Consider the following 21,379-nt stretch of genomic DNA (forward strand, 5'->3'; position numbering starts at 1 on the left):
GATCGTACTGGTTATGATACCATTGCAAGAAATGTTCCATTATTTCATAAGATCAATGCTCTGCCTATCTTACTTAGTCCAACCCGACTAGATGAAGGTGATGGCATAGAAAGCACATTGACAAGAAACAGAACAAAATATCATTCAAGCTGTAAACTTAGGTTCAACAACACAGAGCTGGAAAGGGCCCAAAAGAGAGCATCTACATCTGCTGAAGACACCAAAGATACCAAAAATATCCATGTCAAGAGGCCAAGAAGATCTAATGTATGACAGGTCCAGCGATGTCACAACTGTGAACGAGGCCAGGCTTGATCTCTTTGCCAGAAAGCAAAGACAATATGCCTTGATCCCACCAACTCAAGCAGCACTCAAAGAGCATGTCAAACGTGCTTCTTATGAGGCTGGATACGTGTGGTGACAGGCATTGAAGCGACATCCACAAATGCCGAGCCCATCTGTCTGGGGATGGGTGGAACAGGACGAGAAGTGGAAAGTCTTCTCCACTTCCACTTCCGCCTACACTTGAAAACACAGAGGACAACAGGGAATAACTCTGGCAAAATAAACATGCAAATAGGTTCTAGCAGGGGCAACTACATAGGCATGTGAAACTGAGTCCATATCTGAAGCACTTACACCTTCCAGTGCATGCCTTGGTGCACCCACATTTGGTCAACTCCCAACAACTCAAATGAACCATTATATAACTTAAATGCTCCACTAAAGTGTCGGCCATCTTGAAAAATGGCCGCCATCTTCAAGTAGCTGTGGGTGGCCTATTGTCAAGTGACCCACAGAGACTGCTCATGCCAATTTTCATGCTTGTATCACCAAATAAACCATCATATAACTTAATTGCTCCACTAAAGTGTTGGCCATCTTGAAAAATGGCCGCCATCTTGAAATGTCAAGTAGCTGTGGGTGGCCTATTGTCAAGTGACCCACAGAGACTATTCATGCCAATTTTCATGCTTGTATCACCAAATAAACCATCATATCACTTAACTGCCCACTAAGGTGTCGGCCATCTTGAAAAATGGCCGCCATCTTGAAATTACAAATGCCTCAGACAATTTTCTTGTCAAGTGACCCATGGAGACTGCTCATACCAATTTTCACGCTTTTATCATAAACTGAAAGATTCTGCCAGAAAAAAAGCATTTAGCCGCTCCACTATTAGGAAGTCCCAAATAAGCAAGTACACTTTAGAATCAACCCCGACAAACCGCAATCCGCAACTACCAATATTTACAAGCAACTTTACAGGAAAAACAAGCCCAAAGTCGCTTAAAATAAGCAGACATGGCAACCCTGGTCAGGTTCCGAAACCATCGGAAGTGGGTTGATTTTGTCTCCAAAATAAATGTCTGCTGGGTTGTCTGTTGAACAACATACCAAACATTATTTTATAAAGTTATACGGTGGGACTAAACGATGAAACTAACCACCAAGTCCACCAGGGATTCACAATCATGACCTTCCCATACCCCCGACGAACCAGTCACCATGGATGAGTATATGTTACTAACATTTAGTAACATATGAATAAACCGTATATTTAAAATACGAAAGGGTTGATTTTTATTGGGAACTAGTAGAACTAGTAGAACTACTGGGGTTGAGGAACTGTGTTTGTTTTCTTTTGTTAAGGGGAGTGTTGTGTTGTCTTTGTTAATTTTAGAAATAAATAATAAATATATTAATTAATACAACTCGTTGTACATTTTTACATATTGTGTCCAAGTTTTATCTTGTTTCTCAGACATTCTCATGTCAAGAAACCGCACATTGTATGTATTTGTCTGCAGACTGGGAATGTTTTGAGACATCGTTAAAATATTCCACCTTTTTAAAAAATGTCCCCAAGATTCTTTTGAAAATAGCAGATCTGCTATTTTTATAGGCTATTTTCAAATAACCGATGCATATAGGTTTAATTAAAGTGCTCATGTGGCTTGTTGTTTGCATGCATGTGCCAGGCATGTTGCTTCTTTTGGGCTTGTTTTCATAGACGTGGCTGCTTATTTCTTTCACAAATTCTGGCAACGCTGAACTCTGGTTGTATTTTGAAATCGGAAGTCTTGCCATTATACCTTACGTTGGTGTCGCACTTGACGCTGTGCTCTGCCCTATGATAGTCTCGTGTTGTCTTAGTTATAACCAGCTTGTAGCAAAGCCAGCCAGAGTCAGAAAGCAAACATTACGTTTTCTTTGCAACTGTAAAAGCTGCCCTCAAGCCAAAGCGTCCAAAATAATGAGAAGAGTCAACTTATTTGTTAACGGGACGTCTAAAGATGGCAAGGTGCGTACAGCTTCCTTCCTAGTCAACTGACTCAACGAGCCTGGGCCGCAGAATAGAATGACTGGCCTTATATGGCTTCAAGGTGTTTCATTGTTTATACGTTGCTACATTGTTATTACATTGTTTTATTACAATGTTACGTGTTTGGGCTAACCTTTACCCGTTAGGCAGAAGGTTAGTTCAGATGTAAATGCGCTTCTATCTCTTAAGAAAAATATATGTATAGTGACTGTCATGCAATGGTGGACAAAGTACTCAAATTTTTTACTTAAGTAAAAGTATCAATACTGCTATGTAGAATTGCTCTGTTACAAGTAAAAGTCCGGAATTACAATTGTACTTGAGTAAAAGTACAAAAGTATTGGCATCAAAATGTACTTAAAGTACCAAAAGTAAAAGTACTCATTAGGCAGAATAATGTCCCATTTCAAGTTTTCAAATGTATAAAAACTTTTGAGAATAGCAGATCTACAAGCTCACAATGCCACGCATTGTGAGCTTGTAGCTATTTTCAAATGGCCTATTTTGTAGCTATTTTCAAATGGCCGAAATGTATATAGGGCTGAAGTGGTTAATGTATGTTTTGTGATAATAATAAAAATCTAAGTATCAAAGTAACTAGTAACTAAAGTTTTCAAATAAATGTAGTGGAGTAAAAGTACAATATTTGAATCCCGAGATGTAGTGGAGTACAAGTAAAAGTATTGGAAATTAGAATTAATCAATAAGTAAATAATAAGTAAAGTGCAAATACCTCCAATTTTCAGTACGTACTTAAGTAAATGTACTTAGTTACTTCCCACCACTGCTGTTATGTTAAACATCATAGATTTTGCTCCAGCTATGTGAGAAATCATGCGATTTAAATAGTATACCTTATATCTCAAGTTTGTCAGATTCAGACAATATCTGAAAAATCCTTTCATCTCTAGGTTGTAGCAGTTTATGGAACCTTGGCTGACCTCTTATCTGTGGCAAGCAATAAGTTGGGAATCAGAGCCACCAATTTATACAATGGGAAAGGCGGTCTCATAGACGACATTGCGCTGATCAGGTAATATTGCTGTCCTGCCTTCTTCATGTACTTTGGAAAGGTAAATAAATATATATATATGTGCCTACACTGCCTAGGGATGGCACTGGCCTAAATTGGAGCTTGTCCCTGGGTGCTGCCCAGTGGCTGACCACTGTTAATTAATGCAGATGATGAATTTCCCTACAGGGTTCAATAAAGTAGGCCTATAACTTATACACCAAAATGTGTTCTGCCTAAATGTGTGATAATCAAGTTGCTGCATTCTTGTACTGTTATAGGGATGATGATGTTCTGTATGTCTCAGAGGGAGAAGATCCATTTATTGGTGAGTATATTCACCAATGTGTCTTTTTCCAGTCTCCTTGGGAATCTCCCGTTTCATCACTTTACTTCCTCACCGCCTACATGTATACTTTTCAGATCCTCAGAATGAAGTCAAAGTTCCATCTGAGCGGCCAGGAGCGCAGACTGATTGGTTAACGCTCAATATTGGTGGGCGTCTCTTCACCACTACCCGGTAGGTGCAGAATAATATTATTGTGCTGTGCAGTGTGCACACACATGCTTAGTAAACGGATTGCAAAAGCTCAAATCAACAAAGTGACAGTTTAATTGGCTTCCATTTGGATCATTTCTGTTTTGCACACAGGAGCACTTTGGTCAGTAAGGAGCCAGAGAGTATGCTTGCACACATGTTTCGAGAGAAGGGTAAGTTAACAGTATGGAACATCTTTTTACGGTGTGGCTCTGTAGGAGGCTATTAATCTAGAGATGGGTCTGTGAGTCTGTCTTTCTGTCTCTCTTTGAGTCTGTACTCGACCGATCAGTATCAAATTTCATGCGCTATCTGATCGCCAGTGGGCCAAGGAAGGAAGTACTTCCTTTTGACATATTTAACTTTAATTTTATAATGGAAGTCAATGGCGGTTAGATCGGGCTGAAACCGTGTCCACATTTGGAGTCCTAGATATGTCGATGACTGGCCATATAAGGTCAGAGATCCACAGGGAAGCCACACCGTTATTAGACCCTGCCTCGTTATTGTAATAGGAGCCATCTGTCAGAATGGGTCTTGTGAACCTCTGTGTTTGCTTTAGATGTGTGGGGGAACAGACAGGATCAACATGGGGCATATCTGATCGACCGCAGCCCTGAATACTTTGAGCCTATTCTTAATTACCTGAGACATGGGCAGCTTATAATCAATGAAGGCATCAATATACGGGGTAAGTCTTAGAGTTTTTCAAGATGTAAAACGTTTAGTATGATCCTTCTGAATAGATTCATAGAAATCATATGGGTTCATTGGAATGGTCCTACACTGTAAAATGAGTGTTAATTGAACTCAAATGGACCCTGGGGGTCATGACTTTACTGTACACATGAATAAAGAACTGTAATTTGCTTATTGGTTATATTATCCTAATTGTCTTTAAGGTGTCCTAGAGGAGGCCCGCTTTTTTGGAATTGAGCAGCTTGCTGAGCAGTTGGAAGTAGCAATAAAGGTGATCAGAAGCCTGGAAAATAGCATATATGCATACTTGATAAATGTACTCTTTTGAGAGTATACTTACATACTGTTTCTGCTTTTAAACAGAACTCCCAGCCACCAGATGACCACTCTCCAATCTCTCGCAAAGAATTTGTTCGTTTTCTGCTTGCTACTCCCACCAAATCAGAGCTCCGCTGTCAGGTAACACCACATTTGTACTTTAACACTGATTACATGGTATTCAATGGTCAAGTCACAGCAAGATCATATTGTACCTTTGTTTCCCCTTTAGGGTCTTAATTTCAGTGGGGCTGACCTCTCTCGGCTTGACCTACGTTACATCAACTTTAAGATGGCTAATCTCAGCCGCTGCAACCTGACACATGCCAATTTATGCTGCGCAAATCTGGAACGGGCTGACCTCTCTGGAGCCAACCTGGATGTAAGCCTAAACAAAGTCATTGTTCACAATCACAACCATTAATAATGTCTGGTGCAGTCATAATGGGCAGTGCAGTCATTTGTTTGCCTTCCCTCTGATTAGCATCTTTTGATTACAGTATTTTTCAGTCTCATCTTCATGTCTGTGAACCTTTCTGTTCAGTTAAATTGACAATACATCAATTCAGTGTCAGAGCAGTGGTTGTGGGACACCAGAAATGTTTATATATATTTTTTTCTTTCTGGACATGGTGTGGGCCCAGTTCAATGAAATATATGTGAGATAAAGTGTGCACTTGTTCACCACAATGACATACTTGCTCTCTCCCGCACATTCAGGCAAGGTTTCTAGATTGGCAGCAACCCTAAAAAGCTCAAGGGATTATTTTCAAATTAAATGTAAAAGTATAGTAAATGTACATTTACAATGTATATTTTATTACCTAAGATCCACATTTTGCAAACTGCACATGAATTCATCCCCCAGACAGTGGACAAAAATATGAACCACTGAACAATGTAATTGTTTTGGGTCAAATGTATTTGTTGGCTGGGAGTGGGAAGCATGTTCTTCTAATATTTTACTACTGAAATGTACTGTAAACACTCATGTGTCTGGTGTATCTATTGAAGGGTGCCAACTTACAAGGGGTGAAGATGCTCTGTTCCAATGCAGAAGGGGCTTCTCTGAAAGGATGCAATTTTGAAGATCCATCTGGACTGAAGGCCAATTTGGAGGGTAATGCATCATATTTCTTAATTAACATAATAATAATCTAAGAGGAATGGCCCATAACCTTGTCTTGAACTAAAATGTTATTGTATTTAGGTGCTAATCTCAAAGGAGTTGACATGGAAGGAAGCCAGATGACTGGCGTAAATCTGCGTGTGGCCACTCTCAAAAATGCAAAACTGAAGAACTGTAACCTGCGAGGTGCCACTTTAGCAGGAACTGATCTTGAAGTAAGTAAAGGAGAAAGAGCTGCCTATACCACTGGGTTCAATTCCTGGCTGCAGTGCCTCTACTTCTGTGCATTACGGCCTTTTTGACATTCTTCATTTTCAAGTGAAAAAAAGTGGATGGTGGCTCTCTGTAGATACTTTTATACAGAGATCCTACAATAATGGAGTGAAGAGCTGTCATTTATGCGGGGTTTGCTTTCTTGCACTGAATTAAACAAAGCTGCCTCCATTGTGTGCATTTACTACATAGCATGCCGGCGTTGCGTAATCAGTGTGACATGTAGCAACGGCCACAGGGTCTAGTAGTTGCATTCCACAGCATAGTGTAGTTCACAAAATACAAGATGGACTCACTGACAACGTAGCAAACCACAGTCACAGGCTGTGTAGTCCTGTAAGTCCTGTACTGATGAATTTCCACTAAGCAACATAAAGTTTGTTTTTCCAAATAAGTAGAGCAGGGGTCTGCAACCTTCTTGACATGTGCCATGTTTGGATTTTCTTGATAGTCAGCGTGCCATATCAACATTAAATATTTCCAACAGATTCTGATTGTCCATAAATATAACAACCTTATTTTCTTTTTCTTCTTTGGAAACATTTTCTTTCACATCAGGACAATGATCATTAGACTCAAAGCAATAAGCCATCTATATCTCCCAGACTCCCTCCCCAGTCAGAGTTGAGTGTAGAATTGTGTGCAGGATGCAATTTGCATACAGATGTGAGGGAGCTTAATTTAATTGATTTCATTTTAAACCAAAAATCTCTCACACTTATGCCAGTGTGCCAGTGATAACCCTCCCCTGTGCCAATGTTGGCACCTGTGCCTAAGGTTGCCTACCCCTGAAGTAGAGCACGCTAAAGTTGTATAACCCACTCAGTCAGTAGTCAAAAAAATCTTTCTAAAATTACAAACTCACTTCATAATGTAATTTCACTCTCTCTATATATATAGAAAAGTATTTATATAGTGTTATTTGTAAATGTGGGTGTTAACCTGGAGTGGAACAGAACACACTTTAAAGTGTAGACTCATAAGGCAAGTTGTATAGCCACAATATGAAATCTCAAGGATAATAAAAGTAAGAATCATGCCTTGTGAATGGGATGCATGACACATGTTTTCTTTCCTCTTCTTATTTCACATTTAAAACTTCTGCAGTGCATGCATAGACGATGATAATGCATGCAATATGTTACATTGTAACATACACATACATTATCATTGTCTATGCACATCTTCACTAAGTACATGGGAGTCCTGGCTTATTGTTATTGTGTCTAATTTCCTTCTCTTAGAACTGTGACCTGTCCGGATGTGATTTACAAGAAGCCAACCTGAGAGGATCTAATGTGAAAGGAGCCATTTTTGAGGAGATGCTAACTCCACTGCACATGTCTCAGAGCGTCAGATAGTCTAGCAGCAACTTAAGGTCTGCAAATTCCACTTGGGCTGTTATTGCTTTGTCTCTCTTTTCCTTGTCCCTCTCCTGTTATCAAACTTATACCTGTTTGAAATGCAGGTAGCTACGGTATTATGCACATCTCCGGCATTCCACTGAATATTATGTTAGCTTTAAATGCCTTGCACTAGAGTTTATCCAGGGTTATTAATTTCTGTTTTGTGGCAGAATACTTCTAGATAATCTAGATGTTCAACTATCTCGTCGTTTGTCACCAAAACAAAAGAAAAACGTTTCTTCTTGTGTTTGAATTCAAAGTGTTTAAATTCAGTGTGTTGAAATTTTAAGGTTTATGATTTACATCATTTTTATTTGTATAACTTGACACAGTTCACTGGAAGTTGAACCTTATCAGACTGTGTACAGTAGGGTTTCAAAAAAGAGCCTCTTCTACTGCAGTGGTGGAGTCGATGGGGCTGAGTTATGACTGTGTAACGGTACGTTCTTCTCAAAGTATATAGTTTACTTTGCTGGATACAGCATGATAAAAGGAGCTGATGCAAGCCAAAGCCATACAGTAGCACTAAACTGACTAAATGTGCTGTTACTGCAACATAAAACTATGCCAGGACCTGTTTTCAACCCAACTTCAGTATGCAATACATCATTTACAGCTGCGAGTGTTCCTGTCCTGTCCTACTTTTGAGTATTGCTTAAAGCTAATTTATACTTCATGGGATGACCATGTCATATTCCAAAAATGTAACTTTTTTTGAGTGCTCCGTTATCCCACTGAGTGTGCATACCACATAAGTAAGGCTATAGTCCTTTGTGCAGCTGGCCCGGGTTAAAATGCGATCTGAGGCTCTTTACTGCATGTCATCCCAACTCTCAATCCCACCTTTCCTGTTTCTTTGTTGAAAGAAAGCATCAAATTCCAAAATTATATCTTAAAGTCAATACATTGATTTGAAGAAGTAGAAATTGGCTTTTGCACCAAAATCTGTCTTTTGTTTTGTGCTCTGTCGATCTACCTCTGTTTGTTTTATTACATTGTGAATGAATGTGCTGTAGTCGCATGTGTTTCACTGTGGCGTTGCTTATCTTGTATGTTATTCATTATTCCTATCGCCAAATATGAGAGAACAATCTCCAATTTTTGTGCTTCAATGAAAGTCATTGTTAATGTATATGATGTTCTGATGTCCTTTCGTCACTGTTGTATCACCTAATCAGGAGAAGTGTGGTTGTCTGAACACAGGCGAAACGTAGAGGTGCTGAACAGCTGCTTATTATGTAAACATTCTTCTGCTTTGCACAATGTTGTAAATGTAAAACCTTTGCGTTGTATCTTTTAACCTAAAGAAATGTATGGTGCTTGTAATCTAAATGTAAAGTCAAATCCAATGCTTCCAAAACATCCCAAAGTTCATAGTGTAGTCAAATGTTACCATGTCCTGCACTATGTCTGTCAAGAAACAATCTTGTGTGTTTTTACTGGATTCTTAACTGTCCGCCTGCATGTTTGAAGAGCTATACTCCTCTTTGGTGAAGTTACTGTAGGTGTAGTAGCTTAAGCTTTATCGAATGTGTTTAACCCAGCTCAATAGTAGGTACCCTGAGAATGATCAATGAAGGCAATCATGTTGTGTATTTTCATCTTGAGTGAAGATCAGTGTAAGAGTTATGGTTATTTATTTTGATACATAATATAATACTGATTAGTTTTGAAAGACAGTGTAGCAGAGTCCCACCTGTCTATAATTATTGCACTTGACCGTGGAAATATATTTTTATTTTCCATAAATGACTGTTATAAATAAAAGTATAAAGATGATAAAGGGCTGGTTGTCATGTGTTTGCAACATTATCAGCTGCATGTATCTCAGTTGCAAGAGATTGTGTTTGTCTTAACTGCAGATGTATGACTATGTAATTATTTGAAATGAGAAGCAAGTAAGTGGACCTATGATAGATTTTATAGCCATGCTCAGCTTGCCTCGTGTGTGTCACCTGTTGTCCCCAGTCAGTATAAGAGCAAATATCACAAAGTGTAATCTTTTAAAAGGCCTGGCAGGGTGGCAGTAGATGTTCTTTTAAAGATATGAAATTCCACTTTGTGACCCCCACTAGTGAAGGGTTAGATGTTAACTACCTATAAAAGCTTCAGAAAATATTGTGCAGCTCCATTCATGTAGAACTATAGATAACAGCTAATCAAAGAGAGAAGCTGTCCTACTTGTGCCTGGAAAGGTAAGAGGAAGTACTGTGCTCGACCAAATAAGCAATTCCACTCTGTATTGATCAGCACTGAGATATTTCATTGTGTGTTGGAACAAGATCACATTTTAGAGAATGTGAAGTGAAAGTACAAAGCCAGCCTATTTGTAATGTGAAAGTGCCTCATTTTTAGAATGACAAAAACCTGGTACTGTGCTGCTCCCTCTGAGGACATTAGTGGCACAGGGTTACTATCAGCATTGGCCATATGGTCTCTGACTGAGCCCAGGGGGAAAAGGAATTCAGAGAACCTTTCAGATACACAGGACAGTGTAAGAACTAAGTGCATTATCTTGTGGTTGCTATCACCGTCAGCCAAAGGCCCTGCACACTGTGTGAGTGTGCAACTAATCTTGGAGGTAATAGGATAGGTGGCCACCAAGGAAGAGTGGGCACCTCTGTGTTAAATTGGCTATTTTTAACAAAATGATAAAAAAAATATATATATATATTTGGAACATGTTTTTAAGTAAAGTATACACATGATTAGAACATGCTACAAATTGCTACAAAACCTGTATATCCAGTAATTTTGGGGCATAAACAAGAAGTTGAAGGATAAAATTAAGTCTGAGAATGATGAATGAGGTACGTACAACAATATCAAAATCAGCCATGTAATTTTTGTTTTGGGGGTGTTGGGGAACTAGCCACTGCTTGGGAACCATATTAAGCCAGCAGAGGGCACTAGCAAATAGTGGAAAGTTAACTCTTTGAGATCTTTTCTTTGACAGTTTAAGGGAATTAATTGGCTTCTTTATTCTTAAGCAAAATTATTTAACGCCTCATTCATTGATTCATAAAATATAATTTCCCACAAGAATAGTGACATTACATGTAAAACCTATACACATTCTGTAAAGAATGGCTGTAAATAATCAGTTTAGAGTGTAACCAGGATTTGGATCTGATCTTGTCAATACTATAATTTATATAAATTTATTAAATGTATTTGTGTTGTGGACAGGCATGCATCCATCTAAAGATAAACCAAGCAGTCCTGCAATTATAGTGCATCACTGCACGAGATAGGCTAATGACAACTCTCATTGTTTGCCTGGCTTACTTCAAATAATACAACACAATCTCTTCTGGATAACAAAAGACCCGCTGACAATTCATTGGATAAGCAACATGAAAATTGTTGGAACATGTACACGTATACATGGAATTTAAACAAACATTGAAAATGGCATTCATCATGACCATTAGACTGTGAAAGCACAATGTGCAATATCCTGCTGATTAGAGAATAGGTCAGACTTTAAAAATAAATCTCAAATCGACTGCGATTTTCAAAGTATTTCAATCTGTCTGCCACTCTGCTCTGCTACTCAGCAAACACACTAGACAGATAATCACTTCCACAGGCATCTTGTTGATGAAATCGCAATCATTGCCATTCAGGACACTCATTGCATCATATGGAAGAAGTATTGCCCTGAAGTTGATAAGGAATAAACATAACACATAAGCCACAGTATCACAGGTGAATGAAGAAAAACATTTACACAAGCTCGATTCTGTTAGGAGCAGCAATTCCTTGACCACATACACTCTTTTGAAATTAACTCAATCATAATCAAAAACATATATAAAGCAGAGAACATATTTACATTTCAAAAAGGGGAAACATCAAAGCAACTTTAGTCATCAAGGTGGATACATTTAAGCACAGGAAGTGGGGCAACTACACATTATCATAAGAGATAAGACAACTTTATTATCATTATAATGATGGGATAAGTAACATCACAACATCACATGAAATTATGATGTTACTCCCTGGATTTAAAACAATATTAATAGCAATGAAAACAATTAGACAAATCTGTAAGAGCAGTACACAACATCAAGGTAATCTGGTGTGCAAATAAACAATTGGCAAAATACATTTAACAGTGTATAAACACACTATACATTATTTCACGGAAGAGAGTTTAGTCCAGTGTGTGTGTTGTAGTAAATATTTAATAAGACTGGATTTGAAGTCAAATAATGACAAATCAATAAACACTGTACCCAGAAAACACCTGTTGGAGGCCCAGGCATGGGTCATTTTCGTAACTGTGCTAAATAATTTAAGGCCCAAGAACTAACTGGTCTCCACAAGATGTTCTCGAAGCAGGTGAACAAAAGTGAACATCAGGGAGGGAAATAAAGCCCAATGCTGTAGTTGAAGATAGGAACCACAACAACACCCCCTGCTGAGATGACTCAGGCCAGCAATTGCAGATCAGCTTATAGATCTATGTCCTCCCACATTAAAATTACATGTGCAGTGCTTGCAGACTGGTGTGCTTGAACTTGTGGGAATGAATCCAAAACAGATTTTCAGGACTTTTAATCAGGGAGCCTGAAATGAAAGATCTTTATGCCTAGCACACCAATAACAACTCCTAATTGATCTAATTCCCTACCCTCTTCCGATCCATACTGATCAATGATTCTTCCCCCTTACATCTATTTTTGTGAACCGAGGTGTGAAAATATTGGTAAGTACCCAATAGTTGATTATACATTGACGTGTGTATTAAATGCAATTTAAGCATGGTACAAGCAATAGAGTCCAAAATACTAGGTTAGTCACCAGCCCCCCCCCCCCCCCCCCACTATCAAAATGATATCTCACATTCTTTGACTTCTTTCTTCTCTGTCTGTATCAACACCGGTGTAGCCGAGGGACGATTGTTGAATACGTACAGACAGACAATCTGTACGTATTCAACAATCGTCCCTCGGCTCCACACTGTCCACTCCAGTGAATCAGCTAGGATTAGCCTCTGTCAGAGGGTTAAATAATGTGATGCTCCTCAGTTGAAAAGAAAACCACTGAATTGCCTAACAATGTTGTAGCTATAGTCAACTAAAGCAGGAGGATGTTGTATCCCTTTTTCTTCTAATCCAAGCAAAAGACGTCTAGGTCTGATCATAATTTATAAGGGCTCATAAATCTACTATCTATCTGTCCATCTCTATATCTATTACATCAATATATTACATATTTAATGCAGTGTGTTTAATTAGTCATGTATGGTTGAGATGTTGGAGCCAAATGATTTTCTGCTACAACGGAAGCATAAATGAAAGCACAAACATGCTGTGCCTAATACAATCCTGGGGGAAAACTGTCTGACACCAATCAGGGACTGTTACTCCCTGCTGTCGAGTCTACTTGTTTCATGTAAGACGGAAACAAAATGTGTGTGTGTGTGTGTGTGTGTGTGCATGCGTGTCTGTGTGAACTGTGAGCAAGATCATCTACAGGATGAACTAGTTAGATTTATTTCAAAAGCAGAGGAACAGATACTTCTACATTTCATTTTGAAAGATAACATGCATTACCCAGGATGGCCAATGAAGCAATCAAGCAAAATTCCTATCCTCACAAAGTCAAAGTAGATCAGTAGTTGATTTCACAAAATACTAAGAAAAAAAGTAAGCATATCAGGGATGTGGCTGATTCCACAGTCAATTAGGGCGAAAGGTGAGGGAGCCAGCCAATATTGATTGAGCCGATAAACGTGTTTAACCCCAAGGTGAGTTACATGCATGTTCTGCTGCAATCTCATATATGTTTGCATTTCTAATACAATAATTGGAATTCTAGAAGCAGCATAGCAACTCCCTGTGACCTTTTCATCTGCCAAGACAGAAAAGACTAGTTCACTTGCCTGAAGTAGCAAAGATCCATAGGGGCCATTGGGAGTTAGGGTCATTTAGCCTACCAGGGGATGTTAAAGTGGAATTTTGTTAACATTTTCCATATACTGTACTGTACATGTCCTTTCATGCAGATCTCAATGACAATTGTTATTATTATTCATATTGAGAGATCCATGTGCTCTGTTTGTGATTATGTGCTATGCATTTACATGCATATAGCTGCATGCATAGTCTATATAGCACAAAGAACAGCTTAATCAAAGTTATTCTCCACCCTACAACATAACTCCCACTATCCCTGTGATCTTGTATGGTTCTCCCAAATGAATATTTAGATTAGATTAACCAAGATTAAAAAAATCCTCTATAGAGCATTTACTTGAACCTTTGCCCTCAAATGAGCTTAATTTCTTTGAAGCACTGACAACTCTTGAGACACAAAAAAACCCACATCCATATCCCCATTGGGTAATCCTATCACCACATCCATAAAATGCACTTTCACTGTGTTGTGAGTTGATGTCATCACCATATGACCTGGTTATATTGTTCCTACCTTTTGGACCAACTTGTTCATGTTGTTATGAATAGGGGCCTAGTTCTTGACAAAGCATTTCCTGGAACTTCATGTGAGATTTCTGTTAGTGTTCTGCATTAGGTTCAATAGCTTTTCCTCTTGACTGTTCTTATGTGACAAAAATGCTAAATCTAGATGGCCATTTTTGTCTGAATATCATGCTCTGTTGTTGAAAGAAATGGATGACAAAGAGATTGTGTATATCTTTATCAACAAACAATAGTTTTTATACAGAGAGAAGGGAAGATCTAGGACCAGGCCAGAATCACATCACAAGCATGCAGTATCGATTGGCTCTTTTTAACTACAAGAACTGAGTGAACTGTTCTGGGTTTGTTTCCATACACACTTGATTTCAGATAGGTTTCTCAGAACCTAATTTGGACCCTGCTCAGGAGGTAGTAATAACCATGAGTTCTGGCAACCCAGAACTCAGAACTATGCTTTCAAACTATGCTTTTGCGTGGAAGATGAGAACACATTCATTCATGGGGTTATCACCAAGCTTAATGGACAGTGAAATAGCACAACTATAGTTTTGCTGTTACATATCACCCTTATTAGCAGGCTGGATCACAATGCAAGTAATGTAAAAATGACTGGATATAACATGCTCTATATTCTGATAGTATTACTACCTTTTAAGATTGAGATATCAATTTCCTCCAATCGGTATTAGATTGCAGCTACATATCAGCTTACATTTTGTTCCAGTTAGAATTTTGACAGCAAATTATTTGGCTCATCATTTTCAATTTCAGTTGTTTATCCTGTGTCCTGTATGATTTCTCTCTCCTGATTGGACAAAATTGGTATCCCGACGTGAAAATGTATTTTGTTTTCTAAAGAGCTGGAGAGAAGGGGAGACCCCTTGTTACTGAACCAACACTCTGATTACTATCGGAATATAGAGCTAGCCTTATTTTAACGAAACAAAACAAAAAATCACTTACACCACCTTTAACCCATTAAGACTGGGGACGCATCTGCGTCTCATTTTAAGATTTCTTTGGGCTATTCAAAAATAGCAGATATACAAGCTCATAGCGCGGCACCGAGTGCCGCGCTACGAGCTTGTAGATCTGCTATTTTTGAAAAATATTGAAAAAATATTTTCCAGATTTTTTTCAAAAAACTGTTGAGATTTAGATTTTTTAAAGAATCGCCTCAGGTTTTAATGGGTTAAGAAAACTAGCATCCCTGTTCAGGGGCAAACATTCTGCAAAAAATAACAGATCTACAAGCTTAGAAAGCGTCGCAACGCGGACTGAGTAGCAGCACATCAGTGATAGTAGGTTCTTTGAATGTTATTCATAAAGCCTGTAAAAAGAAACGCAATACGAGTTTGTAGATCAGCTATTTTTGTCAACGATATTTGGTGTAGTGGAAAAAAAGGAGTGGGCCTAGTATAAATCCCTGGGGGTCAGTATTTTTAAGTAGTTAATATAATATATAATATTTAATAACATTAATTAACATTAATATTTTCACACTTGGATCTCACACACATATCACTTTCATATTTGCCCCACTGTACACCAGAGACCACTAGAGTCAGTCGAGCAATTGTTCAGGCAGACTAGAAGAGCTCATGTTTAAACATATCAAAAGCTTTAGCCTCAGGCTCAGGGGAATGACTATGCAGAGAGGAAGAGAAGGTGATATCCCATAGTTGAGGGATATTTCCTATGAACAATGTAGTGCAGATGAAAGCCTGCAATTAATGCATAATTTTGCTTTTGATGGGTGATTTCCACATACTTCCAATATGTGTATTACTGCATGTGGCAATTATAGTGATTCTGCTCTGGATATATTTGCGAAACAAAAATCTGAGAGGAAATTTCTCACACTGTAATCATGTTACTGTACTGTATGTGCATTTTCGTGAGCTAAAAATCATATTTTTGTCACAAACCAGATTGGTTGGCTACAGAGGACTTATGGCTACTTCCATTTTGAAATATAGAGTATGCTCAGACAGGAAAGTCGAGAGGAAGTTTGACATATTGGTTTAGCCATAGCATGATTCATCTTGGCATGTTTTCCAAGTAACCTTATGAATAAATACAGTAAACTGCTTCCCTGTGGGAAGGACACACCTACCAAAGTAAAGACCTTCAAAGAGCAGGATTGTGTATCAATAAAAATGTGTTTTACAACAGACACTGAATGGTTACATACACTGGTACATGGTTTAATTCAATTCAATATTACAAAGAGAAGTATACTTTCCAACTACACGTTTTATAGCAGAGATACCAGCAGTGCTACAGTGCTGTTTATTGCCAATCACAACATGAAGTATAACTGTGTCAGATCTATTACTGTGCATACATATATCAACTTATGGACATATACAGTGGAGGAACGCTGCATTGACATAGTCCTTTCTGCCTCTTATATTCTATTTTATGGCACTGGATTTATGGTTGTTGTGTGACACATTTTATTTCAAAAACCTTCCCTCATACAGCAATATAATATTGGACATAGACCTTGGTGGACAGCATTAAATGTATGTAGTTCTCAAACTCATTCAATATGAAAGTTAGACCACATATTTCTCACTAGTTTAGATGTTAAAAACTGCATTAACATGATGCAAGTAAATCATTTGAAAATATTAAAAGAAACCGCCTAGGGCAACTTTTAAGCAGGTATTTTATGTGTTCTCCATCAGTTGTGTAATAAGCTAGTGTCTATGGATAATCATTAACACATTTTGGATAAAAATCCCTTTAATTTCTTATGTTAGTTTTAATCAATATACTATTAACACAGAACATTGAATTCTACAGCTCCCATAAGGTACATTTCCACTGTCCACTTCAGCTTGTCAATACAATCCATGTGGTTCCATTGCTTGTAGTCAGATATGTAAAAAGCACATTATAATAGTATTCAGTCTAACCTTCATAATTCAGAAAAATACACATGAGAAGGAACATTGCGGATATACATACAGTACAGCATCTTCAGATTAGAAGATTTAGATTGTTGTGTTGCCATTTACACATGATTACAACACACTTGCACAATATATTGTAATTGGAAGACTGCTTGTGTCTTCAATAGTCCTACAATACTTACACATGTACAACCTTTGCACCATCATTTGGTTATCTACTTCCTCCTCCTACAGATGAAGTCAAACTGAATGGAGGGCGCTATGCCATGGCAGTTAAGTGTTTACATTCTGCTCCAACTGGACAGTCTAACCAGGTTTATAACTCCAGCAATATCAGCCTCGTTTTGGCACAAAACAAAGCAGGAATAGAATGGATGACCAAAATAATGGAGGATTAAAGGCCCACATTTTTTTTTTGTCTCACATTTAAATGGATTCTTTGCTCAAAATTGATCCCTTGGTGATCTCAGTGCTGACAACAGAGAGGGGGAAGCTCTCGTACCTCTCTGTCGACCCCCAGCAGCGGCATCGCAGCAGGGTCGACTTGAGTTGCTTCTGGAAGTTGCTGTTGAGGAAGCCGTAGATTACGGGGTTCACGCACGTGGAGGCCATGGCCAAGAGGTGGCAGGCTGAGAAGATGATGTCGTGCTGGCAGGACGGGATGGCCTCGTAGTGCCAGTCGAACACCGTGTTGAAGACGGTGAGGGGGAGCCAGCAGAGTGCAAACGCAACCACAATGGAGACTAACATGGCGGTTATCCTCTTGGATTCCTTGGACTTTTTTTGGTTGGAGTCCCTGGCACGGTCAACCATATTTTTCCTCTTCCTGAGGCGTAGGAAGATGTGCAAGTAAAAGAACATAATGAGAACAAGAGGTAGGATGTATTGAAAGACCAACAGGAAAGTGGTGTAGGCCAGCCGGTTGTCAATCAAGGGCCATTCCTCCATACAAACAAGGTGGTTGTTGACTGAAAAGGGGATGCTCAGGTTCTGGAAAGGTGAGTTGGTGAGAACAGTGAATGACAAAAAAGGTGAAGAAATGATGCAGGCCACCACCCAGGTAATGCCTACAGCCACATAGGATTGGGCCACCACAGGTTTCCATCCAGTAGGGTAGATGATAAGTTGGTAGCGTTCCATGGCGATAAGGACAAGGGAAGAAATGGAAACGGTAACGGATATACACTGGACAAAAGGGGTGAGCTTACACAGGGCCTCCCCCAGAATCCAGTGGTCCATCAATGTATAGATAATGGTGACGGGCAGGCACACAATGCATATGAGGATATCAGAGCAGGACAGGTTGGCAATGAAGATGTTGGTGACGTTGAGCATCTCCTTCTGCCGTGTAATGACGATCACCAGGCAGGCGTTACCAACGAGGCCCACCGCTATTACTGCGCTATAAGCGATGATCAGGAAGGTAGTGCCACTAACTGAGGGTGGACACTCCTCTGTTAAATACCATGGCATCTCTCTCCATGAGGTCTGGCTGTGGTTGGTGTTGTGGTGCAACTCCATGATCAGATTATTTACTAATTGTTTTATTACTCTGTTTCACACCTAATGTAATTATAAAGGCTAATAATGGATTTTCTCACAGGTGTCCATCATCATTTGCTTTTGCCATTTTTACTGCAGTCTTCGTTTGCTGCCTGAAAGAGGAAAAGAAAAGGTGAACATTAAAAGCTATACAAATTAATAATAATTACATCAAATTCCCGACAACTGTAGTGGGTGAGGACAGAAAACAGTCAACTTACAACCTTTTACTAAATGATATAAAGTAATTTGATAAATTGTCCTGTGATTCTTTTAAATATGACATATACAATACATGAAGGCTCGGCAACTGTTTACTTGCTGCAGGACAAGTTTCAAGTTTCCAAAGCTTGTGACTAGCATTCTATTATTATCTGTTTGGCCTTGAAAAGTCTTTACTTTTACAGCTGTGTAAACACAGGAGACAGATTTTACATTACAAACCCCAGAATGATGAATAGAATAATTGTGCTAGTATGCAAATATGATGAGTCTGACAGAAAAAGAGAGAAACTCTCTCTCTCTTCTTAAATGCTATAAGAGCAAATGATGCGTTTATGGCATTTCATCAAGAAGCCAACCCAGATGAAGACAGTGTTATCATTATAAAGCTGAGATCATTTAAATTTCCATCACAATAACCGTGTTAATGGCTGCTACTTCGCAATTATTCTTCCTCATTGTTTTCTGTCATGCGACAGTGGGAATTTAACGGTTTCTTTCTCTGTGAAAATGATTATTTCCCCACGGCATACTGTATTCATGATTTTCACTTCGGAATCCTGAACATACAGTAAGCCAAAACTGTACAGTAAGCGCCTCCATGTTAATTTAAAGTCTGAGAATGTAAACTGAATCCAAATAGACCTTTAGAGGACGCACAAAAATGTACACAAATGGACCTTTACAGGTCACACAAAAATGGACCCATATGGACCTTTAGGGGTCTATTTCACATTCTGAGTTCAATCAACACTGAGTATTTAGCCGTGTACTGTGCTGGGAAAAAGAATTGCCATTTCATTACACTATAACACCATGAACAGTAACCAAGATGATGCATGCATGAGTGTGTGAGCAATGAGCGTGCTCACCCACACAATGCTGTTGTGTGTTACACTGCGGCTTCACACACTATAAGGTTTGTCTTGTTCACTAACATCGTGTACGATTGAAAGCATTTATCATATTGAAATGAGGGCTTCTCATCGTAAATGTACCATAATGACATCAACTGTCACAGTATGCTCATGTATGTTATAATGTATTGCCTCACATGTGATCATTACAAATACAGTGTATTAACAACTCAAGTCCTATTTTACACTTCATCTTACGATGGCGCCGTGCCTATCTTGTCTATCTACAAACTTCACATCTTAACATGTTGTGAGCTTGTAGATTGGCTTTTTTAAATTTTCATTTTACATTATTGATGATTAATATGATATGAATCCCAAATTGTGTGTACTTATAGTCTTCTCAACAACATAGCATTCAGGATGTGAACTTAAGATTGACTGTTTTTTCATAGACTTTGGCCAATCATTCTGCAGTCTTAATGATTATTTATGGCTGAGCTTGGGAACTTGAGGTAATACATGACCACAGAATCTCCTCTCTGACCATCTGCTAAAAAAAAGAGACAGCCCTGGGGAGGGGGAAAAGGCTTTCCAAAATGTTCCAAAACCAAACAGGGAAAATAGCAATATTGGTGCCATATGTTTAGCAAATTATGGACGTGATTAAACTCAATCTGTCATTATGGGCTAATTAGATATGCATTAAAGTGTCAGAAACATAGGCCTATAGCTTAGTTGAGGACAAGAACAACTGTTAAGTCTAGTCACTGAGAGAAAAGCGAGCAGGCTAGTTTTCATCTAATATCAGATGCATGGGAAATAAACAAATTCATTGACGAAAGCACTTTGTCTGCATCACATTCTACAGAGCCCCTCATATTCTCTCATGGGGAAAAAGGCAAAAGAGAGTCACGCAGCCCTACCTGCGCCTGTATAAAGTGGGAAAGTGTCATATTTCCTATCCCTCGATCGCCGTTATCCTTCGACCGGGTGATGATGATGATCAGCGGGCTGTTCTCTGCATACAACGAGCCTGACTTATGTTATGCTTTCTGGACAGGTAGGTTCGCACCCAATAGACGCTCTTTTGGGTTCTAGAAGCCAGCGCTCCCATTCTAACGACGACATCACTTAACATTTCTGGCATATTAATATCTTTGCTACCTGTTTCATAAAAGCACCATTGCGTGCGTGTGCTGAACGGTTAAAACGTGATTAAAATAAATGGGCTACAGAAAATACCGGTATCAGGTAGGCAGCTCTCTCCACACTCTGAAAATTATGAGTTATTTAAACATTTCTTTTAGTTAGTTGTTGTCACACTAGTAATGTTTACCTACCAGAATCAATGTTCTCCTCTCTCTTTGAACTTGGAACAATGCTGTGATGATCCATCCAGTGCAGACAGACATAGCAGAGTTTTTGACCAAGGAGAGAACGTAGGAGGTGTCCTGGTCCTGCAAGATCACATTCTAATGATACAGCCTGAGATTCCTCTTAAAGCGACCTGATACCTACAGCGGACCAGAAGGGATGTGATTGAAAACGCGTTACATAATAGCCAATAGACTTGGGCTTCGCTTGGCACGCGCCCGCGCACACGCACGTCCGCATCGGCACAACGGGGGAAACGGAGTAATTTGAAATAATTTAGTGAGCCTGCAGTACGTCATGACTG

The 21,379-nt window shown here is 39.0% G+C and overlaps 2 protein-coding genes across 2 annotated transcripts; one reads left to right on the forward strand and one right to left on the reverse strand.

The window, feature by feature from the left end:
- Window positions 1-2,102: 2,102 nt before the first annotated feature.
- Window positions 2,103-9,648, forward strand: kctd9a (potassium channel tetramerization domain containing 9a). The gene is made up of 12 exons (XM_080433924.1): window positions 2,103-2,305; window positions 3,238-3,359; window positions 3,620-3,666; window positions 3,762-3,858; window positions 3,991-4,049; window positions 4,439-4,567; window positions 4,779-4,846; window positions 4,939-5,034; window positions 5,126-5,275; window positions 5,908-6,013; window positions 6,104-6,237; window positions 7,540-9,648. Exons 1-12 carry the CDS (start codon window positions 2,135-2,137, stop codon window positions 7,654-7,656), a joined length of 1,296 nt encoding a protein of 431 aa, XP_080290050.1. The 5' UTR covers window positions 2,103-2,134; the 3' UTR covers window positions 7,657-9,648.
- A 7,812-nt stretch (window positions 9,649-17,460) lies between these two features.
- npy8br (neuropeptide Y receptor Y8b) lies at window positions 17,461-21,093 on the reverse strand. The gene is made up of 2 exons (XM_080432449.1): window positions 21,042-21,093; window positions 17,461-18,732 (listed from the first exon to the last, which is right to left on the reverse strand). The coding sequence occupies exon 2, from the start codon at window positions 18,596-18,598 to the stop codon at window positions 17,504-17,506; it is 1,095 nt and encodes a 364-aa protein (XP_080288575.1). The 5' UTR covers window positions 18,599-18,732; window positions 21,042-21,093; the 3' UTR covers window positions 17,461-17,503.
- Window positions 21,094-21,379: the final 286 nt, after the last annotated feature.

The sequence above is a fragment of the Gymnoscopelus braueri genome (assembly GCF_963280865.1).
Source record: "Gymnoscopelus braueri genome assembly, chromosome: 7".
Taxonomy (NCBI): domain Eukaryota; kingdom Metazoa; phylum Chordata; class Actinopteri; order Myctophiformes; family Myctophidae; genus Gymnoscopelus; species Gymnoscopelus braueri.